Source organism: Orcinus orca, chromosome 1 (assembly GCF_937001465.1).
Source record: "Orcinus orca chromosome 1, mOrcOrc1.1, whole genome shotgun sequence".
Classification (NCBI taxonomy): Eukaryota; Metazoa; Chordata; class Mammalia; order Artiodactyla; family Delphinidae; genus Orcinus; species Orcinus orca.
The window spans coordinates 160,381,730-160,404,979 of record NC_064559.1 but is presented as its reverse complement, the minus strand read 5'-3'; the positions used below and the strand labels follow the sequence as shown (position 1 = coordinate 160,404,979).

Genomic DNA, 23,250 nt, shown 5'->3' with positions numbered 1-23,250 from the left:
AAAACACTTTTTTTCCTCCTAACGGCTAACAGGTTATTTTATCTACTAGCTTCCTCCTTATCTCTCCCACATCCTCTTTGTGCCCTAGAAGCAGGTAAATTCACTGCCAGCTAATTATAGTACATCATTTTCAATACATAACTTTCTGTTGAGACTTCTGAAAGCATATCAAAGTAGAGCAATAGGCTGAATGAAACAATTAATAAAGAGTATTTTACTGAGCTTTTTAAAAAAGCAAATTTCCCCCATACCAGTGAGTGAGAGGCACATACAGAACGGCTAAATGCAGAGGTATTTCTCAAATCTGTTCAGGTTAATCTGACATAGGATAGGCTGGGGAAGAAATCAGTAGATTCACGTTGCTAGACAGTACAGTGTACCATACGTTTAGATCACTTTATATAAAGCTGTTATTGGACGAATTCTTCTAAAACAAATACTACAACAACAAAAAGTTTCTTAATAATAGACATCAGGGGAACCTTATGTTCCTCCTCTGTTCCATGCTGATTTAACACAACCATACCCACATGACCATCACAGCTCTGCGTGGGTGACTTAGCTCTAATGACCAATAGGACTTGGCCCAGATTGGTGGAAATTTTATGTCTAGATGTGCTTAACAAGGGAAACAAGAAGTGTGAGCAGTTTTCTGTGAAACAGAAAATCAAAGGAAGAGAAGCAGATGATGTCAACAAGGGGAAGAAAATCTGGCAAATGAATTTGGTATTATTCCCTCAGTTATCTGTGTTTTTTAAGAAATGCAAATCATTTTCATCTTTTAGATGGTGCATGTCTCGTGTTAGTCCAGAAAACTTATGCCTTTTACAAGTATTGTTAAGAAATTTGAAATTAAGTAATAGTCTATCTAAAAATTTTAGTAAAGAAAGAATGTGAATAAATCCTTGGAGTTTGTGGTAAAGAAGTGAATTGAAGGACACCAGAAAACAAAATGTTCATTTGGATATATGAACCAATGAAACACCAGAACCACAGAATTTTTTCTCTCTAAACTATAGTGAAGCTCTTAAATATGAGTATAAAAACCAACAACAAAACGTTCATGTACTGTGAAAAGGATAGTTGGCTGAAGTGTGGTACCTGAGGTTCCAGGTTTACACGGGATCTTGATGGTTTGTACCTGAACAGAAGGGTTCTAGGGTGGGAAGACTACAAATGTTAGTACTCTAAGAGCATTTTGTGCATCATAAAATTCTAGACGCCCCACTGAGCCTGTAAAGACAGCGTGCTCTAAATGGTTTTCCACCACTTTTCTGGAGAACCCAGTCCCTTCTATAAAGACTCCTCTTCCATATTTAGAGATGGAGGCACAGGAATATTTCATGATCTTTAGGAGGGTAATAGTGTGAAAAGTAAGGTTGTAAAATGAACTACTTTCCTCCCCTTTCTACCTAATTTCTTTCTCCTGTGCTTTTAAAGACTAGGATATCTCTTTCTGACCCCAGAGCTCATGTTTAACTCAGAAAGTATACTTTACAAATGTCCTGCATGTTCTAATTTGTATGATGGAAGGAGAAAAGAGCTCATCTGAGCACCAATTTGACATCGTTTTATTCCAACAGTCTTTGGAAGCCAACACTCCTTCCCTTTTTGACTGTCTAAAATGCCCTTGCTAGCCAGATCCTTCTGCTAGCTACAGTGTTTGCACATTTCCTTGTTAATCAGCCGCGTAGGCTCGGAGACTGTGTGTTTTGGTGTTGTTTCTGTGTGCAATCTCGTGCTGCTTCCTGAACGCATGTGTCCCTTCCCTTCACAGCCTACTCGACACCCAGCACCTCCCCCGCAAACCGATTCGTCAGTGTTGGACCACGGGATCCAAGCTTTGTAAATATCCCTCAACAGACACAGGTGGGCCGCTCTCATCTTTTCTGTATGTGGTGCAGCTTGTTTTATTCATCAGGTGCATTGTAACTCGTCTTTCGGCACAACAGGCTGCATTTCCCAGCCCCTGTTCAGTCCCCTTTCCTCCTGACCCCTACCCATCCTGGCCCTTCAGCCACATTTCCATGTGTTCTTAGAAATCATGGAAAACAGTGCCTGCAATTTTTGCTTCTTGTATTGAGGGGGTAGGAGAGGAGGGCTTCTGTGCCAGAACTGCTTTTGCTATGGGAAGAAAATTTTCCCAGGCTGGATAGCGTGTGCTCCCTCTTTTAGGAATCTGTGCCTCTCTACGTGCAAGCAGACAGAAGTAGGCCCCTATTGAACCTGGAAAGTATACTCTGGCTGCCGGCGACATCAGAGTGCATGCTGGGAATGGGGGGCCAGTCCCTCTTATGTACTCATTATAGGGTCCCCAGGAACCTGGCAGACTTTCTAAGAGAAAGGAAAAGAAAGGGTTCCTGAGCGCTGTTAAGTTGCTGGTGTTGGTACTGAACTAGGAGGTGTTTGTTACTGGCTTCGCTGGCCCCAGTGGGGTGGGAGGGGATTATGTGACTATAATGTCATATTTTGAGGTAGGTGATTGAAAAAGAGTATGCCAGGACATCTAGAGTTTGTTTTTCAATAGATAGTTGTGTTTTGTGCTAGTATAGGCCAAGGAGAAAGAATCTCTTTTAAAAGTTTTGAAATAGCTGCTGTTAATTGAGAAACAGTGAAAGACTTTCAGAATTCAAAGGTAGCATATATAAAGATACTTAGAGAGTTGTGGAATAGAATTAGATGCAAGTTTTGGAAGAATCTACTCTCTGATCTCCTAATCAGAATGTGACTGTATACTATCAGAATTGACATAAAGAATTTTCTCTTTGAGGTTCTCAACACAGTGTTTGAAAAATTCTCCCAGATATTTTGTGCATGCGCCTTGGTATGTAATCTCCAGATGCCTAATTTATAACTATTCATCTTTGTGTGTAACACTATGAGCAGGTGCTTATGAATGAGATAGATTTGCTTTCCTGGGTCCGCTTGCTTTCTCTGCGAAGGGTTTTAGTTTATTGCTGTGTCGACAGCGTGGGTTAAACAGCATTGCATCTGAAGCCTTCCTTACACTGAAGCAGGGTCACGGAAAGTACAGCCTCAGAGGAGGCAGCTGGGAGGAGAGGGAGAGGGGAAGGAGGGAGGGGAGGGAGAAGGTTAACTCTTGAATTTCCCACTTCTGCTGTTTCTTCTGAAACTGGCAGGTACATGGCATCTGGGATTAACTTCGCCTATTCAGTACTCTCCATAAAATTGTTCAAGTTTATGGCTTATTTTCCCATACCTTCAAATATTTAACTGGTGAATTTGAAGTTGAATAATTACCTCAAAGGCATTACAGTAGAAGAACATTTCTTCCTGTACTTCTGGCTCACATGATCAAGGTCAATGAGAAGGGGAGAACTGGGGACAGTAGCTTTACATTGGATGATTGCTTTTCTCAAAGCACCAGTGGGCTCAGGTTACTTCATTAAGAACCTCAAAAATGCAGTTTGGAAATGTCCTGTTTTGTATTTTATATAGTATTTTTATATAAGCTGTGATTCACTGAACTGAAACTGTACCCTGCATTCCATTCAATTTGTTTCTCTATAATCAAAACGTATTCTATTCCAACATGGCTTTGTTTCACAAATGCCTTATTTAACCCAGAAACTGAGTCTTCATGATGTTGACCACAAAAATTCAATTCTTAAAAATCCAGATTTTCTACGCATCTGTATGAATGATGTCATGTAGACCCAGTATTGGCATCTGGAACTGAATTTTCTGGGTTTCTGTTAAATATTTGGCATCATAGAGACAACAGCTTAAATGTTTTTTATCACAGTGACACCTGCCACTTTTGGCTTGAAGAAAGCCATCCCCAATTGTCTTATGAGAAACCACGCTAATGGAGTTACTCTTTTTCCCCAAAAAAATATCCTGAGATAAAAGTGTGCTCTAAGTATTTTAATATTTAGGTATATATATTAACTCTTTTTTTTTTAAAGGAACTACTTTCTGGAACCATTTAAAGTGGTAGGCATATATAGATATAGATCATAAAAATAATATTTTTAGGTAATCTTTTTGAGAGGACATCAGAAGAGGAATTTTTATAGGAATTTTTTAAGACATAATTTGAACATGGCCTGCAGATTAGTAATTTCCTAGGCAAGCTTGCATTTTTCTATATAAATATTTTTGTTAATAAGGCATGAAATTTGTATTAGTTGAATTATGGGAAAAGTTTTCTGGAAAAACAATATTTTCTTTTCTGCCTTTAAAGAAGTAAAAATTGAAGTGTCACCCAAGCAGATAGGTAAGCTTTATAAATGCAGGAGAGGTATCCTGCACAGAAATCCATAAACAAATACAAAGTAAAATGGTCTCCCTTTTCCCCAAAGAAACCTCTTGAAACATCAACCTGTAGAAGACAGATTAGATACGGTCCCTGTTTTTTCCAGCAGATAGAATTCCAACTAATGAATAGACATTTGAAGTAGGCAGCTTTCAGTTTATCATAAGACCTTTCTTTAAAAAAAAAAAAAAAGAGAGTTCTTTTATACATAGCCTCTATTTATTGAGCATTTTCTATGTACTGAGTACCTTAGGTACATTATCCAACGAATCTTGACAGCTACCCAATAGGATATATATAATTATCTCCACTTCATAGATTTGAAACCTGAGATCTGAAGAGATCGTTGATTTTCCCAAGGCCACACATGGTGAGAGGCAGAGCAAGAATGCCTCCCCAGTTTTGTCTGACTCCAAGGCCTATGCTCTCAAACCACTGTGCTGTACTGCCTCATGGGCCGGTGAGCACCTTTCCCTGCAGATATTCAAACAGAGACTGATGCTCAACTCTCAGGAATACCACTGACGTATTCCCTGGTTTTAAATCTGAGATTGCACTAAAATCTAATCATGAGTATATACCCCAAAGAATTGAAAGCCGGGTCTCCAAGAGATACTTGTACACCCGTGTTCTTCGCAGCATTATTTACAATAGCCAAAAGGTAAAAGCAATCCAAATATCCATTGACAGATAAATGGATAAACAAAATACGGTATATACATTTTATTGTGTATATACCATTTTAATGTGGTATCATACATATTATTCAGAATTGAAAAGAAAGGGAATTCTGCAGTATGTTACAGCATAGATGAACTTTGAAGACATTATGCAAAGTGAAATAGTCCAGTCCCAAAAGGACGAATACTATACGATTCCACTTATGTGAGGTACCTAGTGTAGTCAAATTCATAGAGACAAAAAGTAGAATGGTGGTTGCCAAGAGCTGGGGAGAGGGCAGAATAGAGAGTTATTGTTTGGTGGGACAGAGTGTTAGTCTTATAAGATGAAAAAAGCTCTGAAGATGTATGGTGGTGATGGTTGCACAACAGTGTGAATGTCCTGAGTATCACTAAACTGTCCACTTAAAAATGGTTAAGATGGTAAATTTTATGTTGTGTGTATTTCACCACAATTTTTAAAATGTAATCATTAGATAAACTCTTCATGGTCCTTTCTCCACTTGAGAGTCTAAAATTCTGTAAAACAGCCAGGAAGAGTAGATTGTTTACCAAAAAACCCACTGTCATTTTGTGCTCTCGTGTCCAACACATAGTGGGTAGTCAGCAGATACGGGTTGAATCTAAATGATTCATAAGGAAGTTTAAAAATAATGACTTTTTCTTATTACAGTTGTGATACATGTTAATTGTGGAAAATACAGATGGGAAAAATAATAAAAATCACCTGTAGTCCTACTGTTAACATTTCTGTCTAAATCCATCCAGACTGCTTCGATGCATACAAATATATTGCAAAAATGAGATCATATTATATACACTGTTGGGTAACCTGCTGTTTCTTCCCCGTAACAATATATTATGGCCTTCTTTCCATGTAAATTGGAAAAATTGAATATTGGCTTTTATTGCACCTATTCATCATCTGTAATGATTGGTAGGGAAAGATAACATGGATAATTGAAAGCCATTTTTTCTCCCCCTTCCCTTCCAGTCTATCTTTTTTCCTCCAGAGAATTCCTCCCTTCACTGAGACAGAATTGCCTTCTCCTTAGCCTTGCCTCGAGCTAGTTTTCTTTCAGACTGCCTTCCAGTTGCATTGTCTATCTCATCCCAGCTTTTGGCTCTGTTGGAACATTCCTGCCAAGTTATCTGTCCCATTCTTCTGAATCACTTGTCTGCTACCTCTGCTACTATCATGATTTGCCTTTCGTTTTCCTTATACTCGTCCATTTTGTAGCTCATCATTAACATGGGGGGTAGCCACCTCCTGACAGCCTTTAGAACACCCATCTGTTCTAAGAAACCGTGACCACCCTGAATCTCTTATTTTTCAGTATTGTCCACCATGATAGTTGATACTAACATATAGAAAAGTCTCTGGTGCATAGAGTATCTACTTCACTTTGGACACTATTAATGTCCCCTGCACGCCCACTGAATGATATAAGAGAGCATGGCATCATCTCAAACAGCAGAAAGCCAATGGCCATTTCAGTTGCATCTCATAATTTAATCTGATCCCTGAAAACGAGAGCCATTAAGAGGAGGCATTTATTTAGAGAAAAAAAGTTAATATTTCATCATGAGGTAATAAATAGAAATACCAATTCCCACACAGAAGGACTGAGCAAAGAACTCATTTTTTTTCAGGTTCTAGTTTAATCAGAATGTTCAAATAAAATGCTTAACCTGCAGAACACCCATGAAGACTAATTCTTTAAAATGAAAAATGAGTGCAAACAATACTAAAAAACAGGCATTTCTTCCCTGCCACCCAAATCTATCGCTGTTCTACCTCAACAGAATTGTGGTATCTGAAATGCTATTTAAAACCAAATTACCATTTGGGTTATTAGAAGAATCGCTTGGCATGGCATGGGCCTGATTTGTTGACAAAAAGACACAGGTGCTGTAACCTTTGCTTAATAAATCATTTAGCTGCCTGACTGGCAAGCAGCGTGGCTCCCTTTGCCTCATGAAATTTACAAATGTATGCGCAAACCACACACTTCACTGTGCTGGAAACCGGCTGATCTGGGGAGGTCCCTGCAGAGCTAAATTATGGGCATAGCACCCGCTGTCTGCCTTTGGTGGGGATGCACAAGGAACATAGGGAGGTGGTGGATATGGAGAGCGTTTGGATCTGTTGCCGTTCTGTGTGTCATATTCCTGAAACTCTGCCTAAGAAACCAAAGCTCGGGCAATCTGCAGAATGCAAAACTTCCTAAGTCCCTTTCATCAGTCACTCATCATTTCTGACTATATTCCCAAGACCCAAGAAGGCAGGGAATAACAATTCTCCTCAAGTTGTTCAAAGTCTAATAGAGGAAACAGATGTAAAAAATAATAGTAATGACAACAACATTAATAATGCAGTGGGATACCAGTTACAATAAGGATTTGCCTAAGAGGCTTTGAGACCAGAGAGCTGAGTAGAAGAACTTTCCAAAGAGTGGAAGGGACAGAAAAGGCTAGATAGTTTTTCTGTCCTTGTCTAACTTTGGACTGATGATATGGCTCTGGTTCTTATACATTTTACCTTTTTCCTGTACTTTTAATTTTTGCCATGAGCTGGGCGATAAGGCTTTATCCCATCTTAGGTAGAGAGACACGCTGAGTTCTGTCTTCTCTGGACCAAGCAGATAAAATTAGAATCCTTTCCCACTGCTGGCATATCAGCCAGACCCCCCGCCCCAGTCCCTCATTTCCAAGAAACAGCCCTTCTTGCGTAATGTTCTCACCCAGGACACCAAGCTCACTTGAGATTGCACTGCAGTCAGCTGAGGCCATTCCCTGCCCAGACTCCAGCTGCCTGCCTGTAGGAGGTTAGGTACCACACAGAAGTTCAAGGAGCAGCCTGGATAGTTGCAAAGGCAGGAAACTCAGATTTTGTTAGAGAAAGGAAAATAAAAAATATCATCCCCCTTCTAGTTAGAATTGGATCTGAGCATTTTTGTTACAAGCCCATACAGCTGAAAACTCCCAGGATTGGAGAGGAATGGCAGATAAAATTCCATTTACTCCTAACTTTGAAAAAAGTTAATTGGCCAAATGGGCATTCTGTATTAAGCTCCAGGGCATGCCGGGTTCTGTGCCTGCACTCCCTATAGGCCTCAGAGCCCTCTGAGATTGGTGCTGTTATCCCTATTTTACAGATGAGGAAACTGAAAGTTCAAAGAGTATAGTTGCCCCCTGGCAAACGAGGTAGCCAGGGTTTGAACCAGTCTGTCTCCAGAACTGCTCTCTTTCCTGAATACTGTCTTCATCCTTAACCATTTATAATGAAAGGTTACTGACTGTTTTCTCTTTATGGTCTAAGATTGACTCATCCTCTTACATCAAGGAATAGGACCGATGCTGTACTTGGTTCTTCTGAAGACCTGCCCCAGTTTCCTATTAGCCTGCATCTGTGAAATCAAGACTGAGTTCATTCTGTCATCCTGCCTGGGAAAAAGACCTTTACTAATGACATTAGTCTGCATCTGTGAGAACAACCAGCCTCTGCCCAGAGCCCAGATAGCAGAGCAGCTGAGACTGTGAGCTTTCCTTTCAGATCTTGGTTGGAGCTTTATTTCATCACTTAGCAGTAGTATGTGTACTTCATTTCTTGTAGTTTTTAAAAATTTTTCTTTGTAATTCAATTTTTCTAGCCTGGTTTATTAACTGTAAAATGGTGATGACTGTATTTATCTACCTCCTACGGTTGTGTTGAGTCTTAAATTCTGTTAGTGTAGAGAAAGTAAATGCTTGACACCTGTTAAATGCTCAACAAATAATAGCATTTGTTGTTCAGTTGATAACTAAACTCATATTTAAACAGTATTTTCTGGATTACAAAGTATTTTCTCATTTGATCTTCAGAGCAACCCTTTGAAGTAGGCAGAGCCGTTATCATTATCCCCATTATACAGATTTTAAAACTGAGGTTTAAAGAGAGGGAAGTGACTTCCCCAGAACCACATAGCTGGGGGTTCGTAGAGCCAGGACACAGACCCGCTTCTGATTCCAGAGCCCACACTCCCTTCAGCATGCCCCATCAGGGAAGGACTTGTATGCGTCCTCATGTGCTACTGTGTAGATATGGGCAGAACCTGCCCACCAAACGCTGGATCTAAAGTAACCATCCAGTTAGGACAAAATTAGGACAACACCTCCACAAGATCAGAATCTCGTGGATTCTTCCACTGAGCATCTGCCCTAAAGGTACTCCAAAAGCCTCATTCAACTGGGTACATCTATCCCTGCCCTGCACCCCATTTCTTCTCTTAAGCCAAATTGTGCCCCAAGGCAGAGGAGACTTCCCAAGGGGAAATCATGTCTCTGAGGGTGGCAAGGACTGTAGCAAATGAATGTACCCCCCAGAATCTGCGGGGAAAGGCAGTGCCTGGTCATTCTTTTCTCTTATGTTCTCTGCTCCAGCCGTAGGTGTTGAATAGTCAGCACCGCCTCGCGGAGATGTTACCCCTGCCATCTGCTCCCTCTTACTGTGGGCAGGAGTGACTCCCCCAGCTTCCCAGCCCCCACCCCAGCCTGTAAGTTCTTACCACGTTCTCTTCGCAAACACATGGCAGCTGACTCACGGACAGCCTATGAGACACGCTTAAAATACATTTTTCAATAAACAGAACCTTTGTCTTTCAAGTTTTATTTGGGCAGCACATTTTAGTTGTCCTCAGCCACAAATTTCACTTCTGAACCAAGCGAGAGCCTCAGTTCTAGGTACTGGTCTCCTTTTTCTCCCTTAGTTTTTAATACTTCGGAGATCCCATCATGTTTAATGGCATATTTTGGTTTGGTTTTAGACTTTCTGTTTGTTTGTTGCCTTGCTCCAAAAAGATTTGGGGAAACTTCTTAGTTGAAGCAAATTGATGATCGTTGAAAGAATTAAGGTGCTTACATGGGATCTGGCACACAGTAGGTGCACAATAAATAGTGGTTCCTTTCATGCTTGCTTCTTTTCCAGTATTTAAATGAGATCAGTGGCAATGGAGAAGGGGAAGAGGAAAGGGAGATTTCACAGGAAATTTTAGATTTCGTGGAAGAAGAAAAAGGACCAAACGTCTGGTATTTGTTTAATTAGCCCTTGGGATTGTGGGAAAGGTGGGATAGAAAATGAAGCAGGGGGGAAAGATTGAAACAAGAAGCTGTGAATGGGTGTAAAGAGCTGAGAGGAGTTAGATCAGAATTTGATGATAGCCTTACAGTGAAGTCAGAAAACCATAGTATCAAATGCAGAACTGCTGTCAAAATTTCCAGCCCTGAAATGTGTCTTGATAATGATGTTTCCAGTCAGTGGAAGTTTCAAAATACTGAGGGAAATGCTCTTTTTTTTTAAACTGAAATATAGTTGATTTACAATGTTGTGTTAATTTTTGCCGTACAACAAAGTGATTCAGTTATACATATATATGCATTCTTTTTATATATATATTCTTCTCCATTATGGTTTATCACAGAATATTGAATATAGTTCCCTGTGCTATACAGTAGGACCTTGTTATTTATCCATTCTATATATAATAGTTTGCATCTGCTAACCCCAAACTCCCACTTCATCTCTTTCTCACTCTCCCCTCCCCCTTGTCAACCCGAGTCTGTTCTCTATGTCTGTGAGTCTGTTTCTGTTTCATAAAAGTTCATTTTTGTGTCATATTTTATATTCCACATATAAGTGATATCATATGGTATTTGTCTTTCTCTTTCTGACTTACTTCACTTAGTATGATAATCTCTAGTTGCATCCATGTTTCTGCAAATGGCATTACTTCTTTCTTTTTTATGGCTGAGTAGTATTCCATTCTATATGTGTACATCTTCTTTATCCATTCATCTGTCAATGGACATTTAGATTGTTTCCATGTCTTGGCTATTGTGAATAGTGCTGCTATGAACATAGGAGGTGTGTGTATCTTTCTGAATTATAGTTTTCTCTGGCTATATGCCCAGGAATGGGATTGTTGGATCATATGGCAACTCTATTTTTAGTTTTTTGAAGACCATCCATGCTGTTCTCCATAGTGGCTGCACCAACTTAATTCCCACCAGCAGCATAGGAGGGTTCCTAAGGGAAATGCTCTTGACGCTCATGGTCTGATTTCTTTAGGGGAACAAGGAAAAAGTCATGAATCGGAGAGTACAATAGACTTGTTTTCACATCCTGGCTGTGCCATTTACCTGAGTGATCTTGGACATGTTACCCTTTAAAATTCTGTTTCCTTATCTATGAAATGAAGGTGATAAAGTATCTACCTCATAGAAGAAAACCCAATTAAGTGTGGCTTCAGCCAATCAGGTTTTCTTTTCTCACATAGCAAGAAATCTGTCAGTGAGTGGTTGTTGGCATTGTTTCAGCTGCTACATGTTGCCAGCAGGAACCTTGCTCTTTCTAACATTCTGCTCTACCATCCTTAGCATCCACAAGCAGGTGCCTCTGACTGCAAAATGACTGCTGCAGCTCCAGGCATCATACCCATATCCTTCCCCCTTATTCCTCTTATATCAGGGAACAAAGATCCTGCCTTATTCCTTCCCTGTTTCCTGTTAACAAATTTCTACTTGGGTCTCATTGACTAAAACTGGTCACATTTTAATCTTTAGTTGCAAAAGATGCCAGGAAAGCCAACACAAAACTATCTTGATTGGCTATGATCATGACTCATTACCCAGGGTTGGTCACATTGTCCTCCCTAAACAAAATTGCAGAAAGAAGGGGCAATAGATAGTGGGTAGATTGTTAACAGTATCTCCCATCTTCCTTTTTCCCCGTTCCCTGGTAGGTTTCATGCTGTTTTCAACTCCTGTTCTTGCACTTGACTCCTTTCCTCTCTTGCTGCTTGTCTCCTTCCAGTGCCTTTCCTCCACACTCACTCCCTGTGCATCTAGGAGACAGGTATGCTGTGTGCATGTATGAGTGTACAGTGATCATCTCATTTCAGCCCTCTGTTGGAGTCCAGGATTTGGGCAGAAGTACCGGAGTTTTCTGCAGACCAGCTCCCACAGGGCTGGGTCAAGGTTCTTCTGGTAAACGAGGACTCTGAAAAGGCTGCGTTGAAGGACATGTGCCTTTGTAATTGCAGGGGAACTCTGGGAAACAGTGCCCTCCACGTGCCCTCCCAGGTGCTTATCAAACAGTCAGCAATAGGTTCTGGGTTTCTCTTTTATGACTTGGAACCAGATGCTTCCTTTGCAAAAGAAAAGAGCCTGGTTTTGCTGAGCTTGAGTCAACAGAGTTCAGAGAACAGGAAAATGAGTGCATTGGCCCTGCTACATGCTCTGAGGAGAGAAGGCAGTACAGGTGGGGTTCCCACTTTCCACAAAGCCCCTGCATGTGAAAATCCCATACCGGGGAAGAATTTGCTTTACCAAATGTTTCTGCACTCTAAATAATGACTGTTCGCATTGGGAGAGGTTCCTTTAGGACACAGGCTTTCCCAGGCCTTCTAATGAGTCTCAGACCTTGAAGGTTCCACAGATACACATAGTTCCAAGGCCAGAGCCTATTGTCTAATGTGAGATTCTCAAAGATCTCATGTGAGTTCTCAATGATTCTTCCTGGCCACTTTTCCCACACCCGCTTGTTTACCTTCCTGTTTGTTTATTGAGGACGAAGACACATTCTTTTATCAGTGGCCTATGTTTTGGGGGTATAGCCTTTCATTGGAGCCTGTTCATTAAGTTACATTCCACAGTGCAGGCTTCCCCCAAAATATTTGCCTGAGAATTTTTCCTTAGGCTTCACATCGCTTCCTTTATAGCAGAGACAAAGTAACTTAGCACTTCTAATTGGCTTTTCACTTTCCAAATGCTTTACACATTAACTAATGAACCACATGATCTTGTGATAAGCTGGATCCCTGGGTTGGAGCTGGGACACTGGGTTAGGACAGGCTGTCCTGGCCCCGTGTTCCTCGCCTTCACACTCTCCCTTCCCCGCACATGCTGCCACCTGTCCCACCCCCCTACCCCCCACCCCCAGAATCGGAATGTGTTGGGCTAAATGGAGCTGCAGCCCAGGCACAAACATTCTCAGCACAGGGCAGCCTTGGGCCCACATGGCTCTGCCTTAACGATGTGGGAAGTGCCCAACACTGCCTTCCAAGGCTGGATATGCTGCATGTTAAAGGAAGTTTAAGGCAGCCTTCGTGGAACACAGGTTCTGCCCCTCTGAAGTACAATCTCCCTTCTGTGCATCTATGGCCAAGTGTTATGTATGTGTATTGGGGAAGCAGTAGTACCAGGGGTCAGGGGTGGGGGGAATGGAAGGACAATACAATGGCAAGGTCTAGTAAGGGAACTGACCATAGTGCATCTTGGTAGAGTAAAATGAGCACTGGACTAGGAGTCAAGATATCTGGCTTCCTAGCTCATCTGTCCCACTCACCAGCTGTCCTTAGGGAGAAAAAAGAAACCAGAATTTACTGAGCACATACTATATCCCTGGTAACTACCACACCAGGGTACTACTGATATGTATGATCCAATCCCTGCCATCCATTGCTCACAGACTTTTAAGGAGAAAAGTAAACAAATTATAGTAAGATATGGTAAGGGAAACAGTTGAAGTATGTATAATCTACAGGTAGTGCAGAGAGTAGATAATTAACCCGGGGGAGAAGCAGGGAATTCATGGAAGATATTCTAGAGGAGATTTCACATGAGCTAGTTTGGAAGGAGACAGAAATAGTTCCATTCCAGGAGAGGGGAACAGCACATGCAGAGAAACAGTGGTGTGTGTTCAGAGAATTCTGTTTCATATGTTGGTTAATGTAAGGTAAATGACAGAGAATGTTGAGTAATGAGGCTGGCAAGTTAAACGGGGTCTAGTCGTGAATACATACATGCCTTTATACAATGATAAGGCACTTGGACTTTATTCTGCGGGAGATGGGAAGCAGGTGAAGGGCACAGTGGGATCTCTATATGTGAAGAAACCTTAACTTAGCTTGGTTTACCATGCATGAGGTCTGAGATCTTATAGGTAGTAGCAGCATTAAGACCTATGGTCATGAGGTACTCTCCTCTCCAAGGCAGTATAACATAGTAGAGAAAATAGAAGCTTTGGAGCCAGATGGACTTGATTTTGATTTATCTCAGTACATGACTCATATGGATTAAATTATAACCCCCCCTCAATTCCATATGTTGAAGCCCTAACCCCCAATGTGATAGTATTTGAAGATGGGGCCTTTGAGAAGTAGTTAGGTTTAGATGAGGGTGAGACCCTTATGATGGGTTTAGTGGTCTTTTAAGAAAAGACAGGGAATTCCCTGGCGGTCCAGTGGTTAGGACTCAGTGCTTTCACTGCTGTGGCCCCAGGTTCAATCCCTGGTCGGGGAACTAAGATCCCATAAGATACGCAGTGCAGCTAACCAAAAGAAAAGAAAAGACACCAGAGAGCATGCTCTCTGTCATGTGAGGACTCAGCAAGAAGGCAGCCATTTGCAATCCAGGGAGATGACCTTCCCCGGGTACCAAATCAGTTAGAACTTTGGTCTTGGACTTCCACTCCAGAACTGTGAGCAGATAAATTTCTGTTGTTTAAGCCACTCAGTCTATGGTATTTTGTTATGGCAGCCTGAGCAGACTTCCACAGTGACCTTGGGGTAATTTTTAGCCTTTCTGACCCTTAGATGTCACATTTTTAAAATTATAAATTAATTGTGCATTCCACTTAGAGTTTTGTGAAAATTCAATATGGTTAGAATGTAAAGCCCCCAGCACCCCACCCTGGCACAGGGAAAGCTGACGTGTGCTGCTGCCTTTTCACTCCTTAGAATAGAACCTCTGTCAGCACCAGAAGTGAGGCAGGATGCATCTCCTTCATCTTTGGGACCAGGGACCCGTGATTGCCAGTAGAGACATAGAAATGTTAATATGGTGAGAACCACAGAGGTAATCTGGTAATTTTTCCCCTGGGCTGCGTCGTCTCTCCCTCCATCCTCCCATGTCCATTTTCCATAAACGGTGCCATTAATTCTCTCACTAGCTAGTGGAATGATATTTATTTATTAAGAACATACTTAGCATACTCCCAAGGAGCAAGTTAAAGCTCAGCTAACAGCTTCAGTTTCTGGTTGTGAGGAAAAATGCACTGAGGAATGTATATGGAGAGTTTCTATGTATGGTATAATTTCATATTAAAAAACGATTAAACTTTATGCTGGATGAGGGAGAGAAGAAAAAAATCCCAGTGCAAAAAACAAGTTATGAACCTAGGAGCACAGTTTCTGAATGTTTATTTTGTCAGATACGCAGCTGACATGACGGGCTCTAATGGGGTGGTGATCCTCATTGAATTGCAAATGGCTGTGAGTGACTGAAATACCGCGGGGACTTAAATAAGTGGTGCATACTGTATTACTTAGGCTGCATCCTTTAGCCAAGTTGAAGGCTTCTTTTTCTCCATCCATTCCCAACACACGCATGCACACACGTAACATGCACACACATGCGCACACACATGCATGCATCTGTCCATTCCAGAAACTCCGTGTTAGAGCCTTAATTTCCCATCTAGAACAATGCTGATGTGCCTTTCCTGACTTTGCCCCTTTGCCCTCTGCCACCAAAGTGCAGCCCCACCACACACACACACACACACACACACACACACACACACACACACACACACACACTCTCTCCAATGCAGATAATGGTGTCTCAGATCAGTCTGCTTTGCTGCAGCATCAAGACCCAAATCAATTTATCGACTCCGTCAGAATGGCTGGTACAGTAATTGTTACAAGAGAAGAATGGAAAGTGAGAACGTTTCCACGTGAAAAATAAAAATGACGTTTTGTTCTTTCCTGTCCCCCCCCCCTTTTTTGCCTCATAGATCTTTATGTGTTTACACAGCAGAGAGCACTTTACTTAAGTTAATCAGCTCCTTCTACATTATTAATTGTGACAGGGCGCTACATGACAGGAAGAGTATTATGGGAAACATTGATCTCACTCAGATGGCGTGGACCTGAGCAGGTTTGGTATTCCTTCCCCCATCTCACTGCTTTGGGGTCCCATCAAATCACATTTCCCTGATTGACAACACAGAACACCTCCCATCAATACAATTGATTCTGTGAAAAACGACAAGGAACATTTTTCAGCTGGAGATAGATGAATTATGGTGATGGTAGAGAGAACATTTCAGAAATCTTCTTTCAGTTTAGAAACTTAAATTGGGAACTAAGGTACTATTATCATCCCAAACACAAGCCTAATTTATATCCTCAGAAAAATGCTACTATTAAAAGAAACTTACTACAAGTGAAAAATAGACTTAGTTGAAGCCAGCAGTGAACCTGAAGATATAATAGATGTTTTTAAAAGGCCATCCGCTAATTTTTTGTGGGACATTTTTGGTTAAGTGCACATCTTTGAAAGACATTTCATTAAAGTTCAACTTTCATGGCTTATACCTGTAGACCCTAACATAAATCCTATGTGAATGGACAAAAGTGAGTGGGTGTCATTTGTGACCTGGAAATAAAAGGTCAACCATTGGATTTATAGCTTTTTTAGTGAAAAGAACATAAAGATTCCTGCCAACTGGAGTCAATCCATATTTTAATGTTTCCTAGTTAAGATGATAAAATCAAAAGATTAGGATCATGCTGTTCAGTGAACGTCAAAAATTAAATGTGATGGGCTAAGTGTCATTCCCAAGGGGCAGGAGTTAATATTTTAAAAACCGTTTCTGCCACTGGCAGTCAAGAAATGAATTGTCCATGATCATTAACCAAGGTAAGGAGAAATCCCACTATTACTACTAAATTTAATGATGACTATTACACTAATCAACTATATTGTTAAATTACTCTGCTGTTCTCCTTTAATGTCCCCAAACAATAATAGTGGATTGATTGCTGTCAAATAATTCTCATATACAATTGTGAACAAGTCATGATGAGGGCTCGTGGATGAAGGCTTATTTGTGGGAAAAGAAGTTGTGGCTATCTTATGGATAAGAGAAATAACAAAGAACCTTACGCTGCATATAACATTCTTCTAAGACCAAGACTCTATGACACTACAGACCTGTTATTAAGTATGATTCACCAGGACAAGTTTTTTAAATACAAAAAAAAAAAAAGAACATGCATTTCTTTTCATTATCTTTTTTTCTGTTTCATATTTTTGCCATCTTTTTCTTTTCTTTGTAGCAAAAGAATCCATTTACAGGTCCTTTTTCTTCTTCAAGCTTGTAGAGCTCTGGATCCCATCTCCTTTGAATTTTTATTAAGGGAGAAGAAAGGTTATTTAAAGGTGTTTATAGGATGACTCAGACACATGGTACCCCATGCCATGTTCAAATCCATTTTAAGATGCTTGTATTTTGGGAAGTTACAGAAATTCAGAATCCTGAAGCCGATAGTTTTCTTAAAGATTGTCACCTCCACATCCCATCATTTTTCAGATATGACTTAAAGTGCATTTTGGAAAAAAGTGTGTATACTTCTGATAAAACAGCCCCTCAAACAAGAGGGCCCAAGCTCAGGGAGTTGAAACGACTTGTGAAGCCACACAGCTAATCAGAGGCAAAGCAGGTCTGAGAGGCAGGGTTTCTGACACCAGGGAGGGAAAGCACTGGTAGTTTAATATGTGGCTTAGGATATGGGTGCACAGTTTCTATTTTACAGGGGTGTTTTATAGAAGTTCAATATCCATTAGACTGACCCAAGTGCATTGGAATCCTGAGGAACAAAAGCATATACTTCCAGAGTTCACCGTGCAGAATTTATCTTCACACACTACCACCTAGTATTGTGTGCATGTGGGTGTGGGTGTGCATGGGTGGTTTTTAAACCTGTGCTTCTGTCTGTGCTCTAGGGAAGCTTTCGGCAGCGTATTTTTCTAACTTCTGTCCTTCACAGTGCAGACAAAGGTTAAAACTCCCATCTACTTTCACAGGCAAATATTTTAAGGTACTTTTATAGGAGGCAGGGAGCAGGGAGGACCTTTGATTTAAAGTTCAACATTTACATCTGTAATTTTGCCTAATTTCTGTGCTCACATTAATTAAATTGAAATCGTTTAATTAGAATAAAAACTGAAATTGATCATTAGGATTAATTTAACCTGATAGGCTTTGTGTGCTTTTCTAGACAAATATTATGAAATGTAGTGATAATGACGCAGCAAGAGGTATAATTTCACATCTTATAATGATTTTAATATCTGCCAGTTGTTCTCTCTGGTATCTGGATAGCTCTCAATGTTGCTATTAGTTCCATCATTACCATTCAACTAGGGCCAGGCTGTATCTCTCTGCTGGCTTCTTCCCAAATATTTTTTCCTGTCAAAGTCTAAAGATGTACCAAATTCTCTTCACCCCTCCCTCCTAATAACATAATCCTTTCCCTTAACCCACCCCCACCATCTTCCAGGAACGCTCTTTGCATGGCTCTTCCCCTTGGCCTTGCATCACAATGACCTTTGTAAAACAAGAACTGCAGAATGACACTGCTTATGGAATTCTCTAGTGTTCCTCAGTTCTGGGGACAGTGATGTCAAATCTGGACTGTCCCTCTGCACCCCTTCCTGGCTGCTTGCTTTGAATAAGAACCAGGCACAGAATTAAGCTCCGTAGTAAGATAAGGCATGGTACCCACTGAATAACTCTAAGGGTGCAGGAGAGACAAGGCAGCTTCTCCAAGGGCCTAATTTGTGTTCAGGCAATTGCTTGCCCTCTTCATCCTGTGCCTTTCATGTAGCTCCATCCAACAAGCATGTTTCCAAATTGGTGGCCTCTGTTTCTAAAAGACAATTGCTGAAGGATGAGACTACGGTTTTGCCCTAAGATTCAGCATGAATGAAATAACATTAGATCTGCATCAGTGTACCAACACACTGATGAATGTAAAACTTTTTGAACTGTCAGGTCAACTATCAAATTATTTTGTCTTCAGAAGAATTCAAAGCTGCATGGATAGATGAAATCCTCAGGAAAATCTGCAAAGCATTTGAGTATCGAATTCCTCCCATCCACCATTTTGCCAGAGTTACTTAAAAAAAAAAAAAAAAAAGGACATTGACAGTTATGTTTACTTTGTTTCCTGCAACAACCTTTAAGGCAGAAGTTCAAAGGATAGTGGAGAATGAGTCAAAATTGGATAGATATTTATGAGAAAGAAGAGAAACAAAAACTAACAAAGGAAAGAACATGTGATTCTCAGTAATTTGGGAATGAGTGACCAATGGTATAGTAGAGACTATCACATATGCAAATTATTATCTTTCTGCAGCTTGGCCAATTGTTCCTGGCCAAAGGCAGAGAAACTCTCAGGGCTGTGAGTCCTGATTTCATTCAGTTGTCATAAGTTAACTGCCGCCCCCAAAGAAACTAATTTTATCGTTCATTTCTACAGAATGTCATCTGTGTGGATTCTACTTTTATTCATGTCTTTATCCAATAGAAGAAACTTACTACGTTCATAGCAAAGGGTTTTATTTGGACGCATATTCACATTTAATTTGGTTTTTAAAAATCCTTAATGCATCTAGCATTTGAGCTAGGCTAAGTTCAAGAGATTGAGAGAAAAGAGGATATAGCCAGCATACTCAGGCTGTTACTGTATTTATCCAAGAAAAGTGACTGCCCATTAAGTACCAGGCCAAGAAGCTATGTGGGCTAGCATATAGAGATGAGGTTTCTGTCTTCCCCATGTCAGAAAGGAAGACACATACATAAAAAAGCATCACCTTTGTTTAACAGCTTAGTTTAACTTAAGTTAAAAGACAAAACGCTTCCATATTTTCATGTATTATTTCACTTCATCCTCACAACCACGGTGCTAGGAAGGTGTTCTTAATCAGAGGCACAAACTGAGACCAGATTCACGATGGACTCAGTCCATCTTCCCTGAGCCAGGTAGTTTCTTCTCTGAATCCCCACAGCAGTGCTTTCTTTTGAGCTATTTATCTGACTTATCACCTGTCACTGTGCAGGGATGCAGCTGCTGAAGCTGGAGTACTGGGCATGCCACACCCTGCAATGCCGGGTATGCTCACCTATCAGGAAACTGCTCCAGGGCCGAGATGCTATAGAGTAACACTCAGGTGTTTGAAGCATTGGTTTATTATTGCTGTACCCACTTTCTTGCCAAACTCAAATTCACAGAGAAGTTGAGTGGCAGAGTTCTTGGTATTGTTTGTCCGGCTCTCCTTCCATTTCTGTCCACAAAGACCATCACTGCTTTCTCTGAACTCCAGGACCCTTGTTTAGCAAGGAAACTGAGTCTTAATCTCAGTCAGCCAGGAAACCAGTTCTCTCCAGATTGATTTCTATGAGCATCTCAGAAGCCCTACTTCAACCCTTCAAGCTTCTAAACCAAAAATAGCCATTCCTTCCTCTCTAGTGTAACTTTGTTGGCTGGAAAATCCCTGAGATCTTTTTGACCTCAAAAATCCCTTACGTTTTTTCATAAACATAATAAGGAGTCCCTTCTGAGTTGGGGACATTTATCTTCATAACACTTTTTAACTGTATTTTTCAAGTCAGAAAACCAGTTTACACAAACCCTAGGTCTTATATTTGGAGAGAATAAGTATGCATTGACCACTTTCCACAAAGAGTTGAAAATGATTTCAGAGAAATCTAAAGTCATGACTATGGAATTCTAGAATTTGCATCCAGAATCTTTTTAACTGGAATGTTACCACGAAAGCCTTATCGGGAAAATTAAGAAGATTCAGTTCTCCAGGCCTGGCCTTGTCTTTCTTCCCCTCTCTCTTTGACTTTATAGTAGATCTGAGGAAACTTTTAATACTAACTGAAGCTTGCTGTTGCCTGGCCTCTGAGTCTAAAATGCCTGAGAACGCAGTACAGATTCCAACTGTAAAACATTCCTCCCCCAAGCCTTGGAAACTAGTGTACAGAGGCCGGTAGAGTTCAGAGGGAGCACATGTAAATGAGGCTCAGTTATAAACTCCTGAGGAGTGTTTTATTTAGTTTAAACCTGAACTTGAACTTGTAAACCTGTTCCTGGAGAACAACACAGAAAGCTGATGTAGTAGAACAGGAAGCCATATTTCAGCTCAGACAATTCACTTCTTTAAAAGAAAAGAAAGTCTTCGAGTAATTTTTTTTTTTTTAACTGAACTGCCTTTAGGATAGCACAAGGTGGCATCTTTGCAAGATTTTTGTGATCGCAGAATCAGAAAGAAAGTTAATATGTGTCATTTGAATTTGCCACCATTCTTGCAAAGTGAATGATAGGATCTCCTAGCCATAGGGTGATTTAACAAGAGAAAAGCGTATTTAAAAAGCCAAAGAACACATAACCATCATCCAATCTGTAACTGGTTTCATTAAAATATAGTAAAGTGATAGGTATGGAACTGTTCCAAATCGGCACTGTGTGCACGAGTTCTGAGTTTGTTCTTAAATCTCAGTTACTAGGAGAGCACTACCAAGTAGAATTCATCTGAAAACAAAGTAAGTGATTTTGTTTGCGTGCTTGATTTTATGACACAGTCTTAAATATGTCTTCAGGAATCTTTGCTTATGAAATCACCATCTTTAAAGTCATTACTAAAAGGTAAAAATGAATTAAATTTTCTGTGTTAGAATGGTACTACCTCTCTCCCAGAAGCATAGATTCCTGACAGGGAAGCCTAGTAGCTCTGTTGATCCCATATGTTACGTTCACGTCCAAATCGTTGATAAGACCTTTGACAGAGACCCTTCATGCTGTGGGATTTCACCTTTGCACAATCCCCCAACCCAGCCCTACCGAGAAGCTTCCAACTGGAAGAATATTCAGGAAGAGTCTAATTGTTTGTAGTAGTGAATATTGCTTAGTTGTAAATTTAATCTACAAATATAGAAGGAAAAAAATCTGAACATAAAAAGCATTTGCTGTTTCAGCATTAAAAAAAAAGTACTGTCATTTGAAACTGCCAACTCCCCCATGTGGGTTTGTTTTGCAAGTCACGTCTTAACAAAGACAAGTTTTGTTGCCATAAAACCCTAAATCCTACCACATTTTCAGAAGGAGGAGGAAAGCATTGTTCACTGATCCCTAGTTTGTGCTTTCAGGGATGTCACGTAAGAACTTTGACTGGACTTGGGGAAATCATTCCATTTCTATCCAGGGCAGTTGGCTCCGATGAAACCCTAACCCCGTCGGGTGACATCTAGATCACACCAATGCCTCCCTTAATGATGCTGCTTACATTTTAGGCCAGTATTTCAAAGCTCTGTCTCTATGTTTGTTATTTCCTCCCCCCAATAATATAATAATGTTATAACAACTGGTATACTGAGGCCTGTTCTGCAGATACGTAAAGTTGTGACCCCTGATGTCACACAGACTAGAATTTGGGTCTCTGACTTTTTGCATGGTCAAGCTCCTTCTAACCTCAGTGAGGGATATGAACAGTTTTATCCCTGCCAGTATCATATCTACACAGTGAACAAGGAAAAGATGACTCCTGGACCCATACAATTGAAGAGCAGGTGTTCCCAGAAGGTAAAAGTGTAGGAACGGGATCCTCGTAGTGTAATCAGAGCAGCCAAAATCGCAGGGCAGCCAGTGACGGAGCCGAGACTTGAACCCAGGCCCCTGCCTCAGCGTCCGGTGCTGAGTTGTATCTTACTGTACTCTCGCTCTCTCCTCTCAAGAATCTGAGAACCGAGATGCTACAACCTGCTCTGCGCTCCGTCCTGATCCCGCCTCTGCGCCTCACTTGTTTGGCTCAATACACAAGCTTCCGTCCCGGCTGCCAGGCGGGTAGTTGCGGTTGCAGTTGAGTGTGCCCTCTTCCTTCCTCTTAATCCAGTGAATGGAGTGGGGAGGGCTGCTGCTTTGCATAGCCTTTGAGAGAGTGGGGGTCTGCCGTCATTCTTGTGGGGGATCGAACACAGGTGGAGAGGGGGAGAGAGAGAGAGAGAGAGACTGGCTGGAGGGGTGGGTGGAGGGAGGCAGGAAACTGGGACTGGAAAGGACAGAAGGAAGGACCCTGGACAGGGAACAGAGAAGGTCCGAAGCAAAGACCTGTGCTCGGGGCCTGGCAAAGAGGTTACCCGCGGGGGTGGGAATGGGTCCAGGGGGCAAGTACCATCCAGTGCCTAAAGGGCTCCTTGACTGGAAAGGTTCGTTTGGGAATTCGTTTCTGGCAAAGTAGCAGGTCTTCTGTCGTTCTCTTGCAGGAGGTCTCCGGGAGAATTTTTGAAATTACTGAACTTTTCACTTCAATGTTATTTTCTTCCTTACCAGATTTTATCTACCTGCACAATCGGAACAGTAAATCTACATGATAGATTTACTGTGAACCTGAGTCATGTTT

The 23,250-nt window shown here is 41.0% G+C and overlaps 1 protein-coding gene across 10 annotated transcripts in view; it reads left to right on the top strand.

Moving 5' to 3' along the window:
* The window catches only part of NFIA (nuclear factor I A), a 398,082-nt gene that overhangs the window by 358,899 nt on the left and 15,933 nt on the right, over positions 1-23,250 (top strand). For 8 of the 10 annotated variants that reach the window (XM_049697059.1, XM_049697052.1, XM_049697061.1 and 5 more), the window contains one exon: positions 1,778-1,869. The exons of the other annotated variants lie outside the window; for them this stretch is intronic. In XM_049697059.1, coding sequence (XP_049553016.1) covers positions 1,778-1,869 — 92 coding nt within the window. The remainder of the gene's footprint in view (positions 1-1,777; positions 1,870-23,250) is intronic. 10 annotated transcript variants of the gene reach the window in all.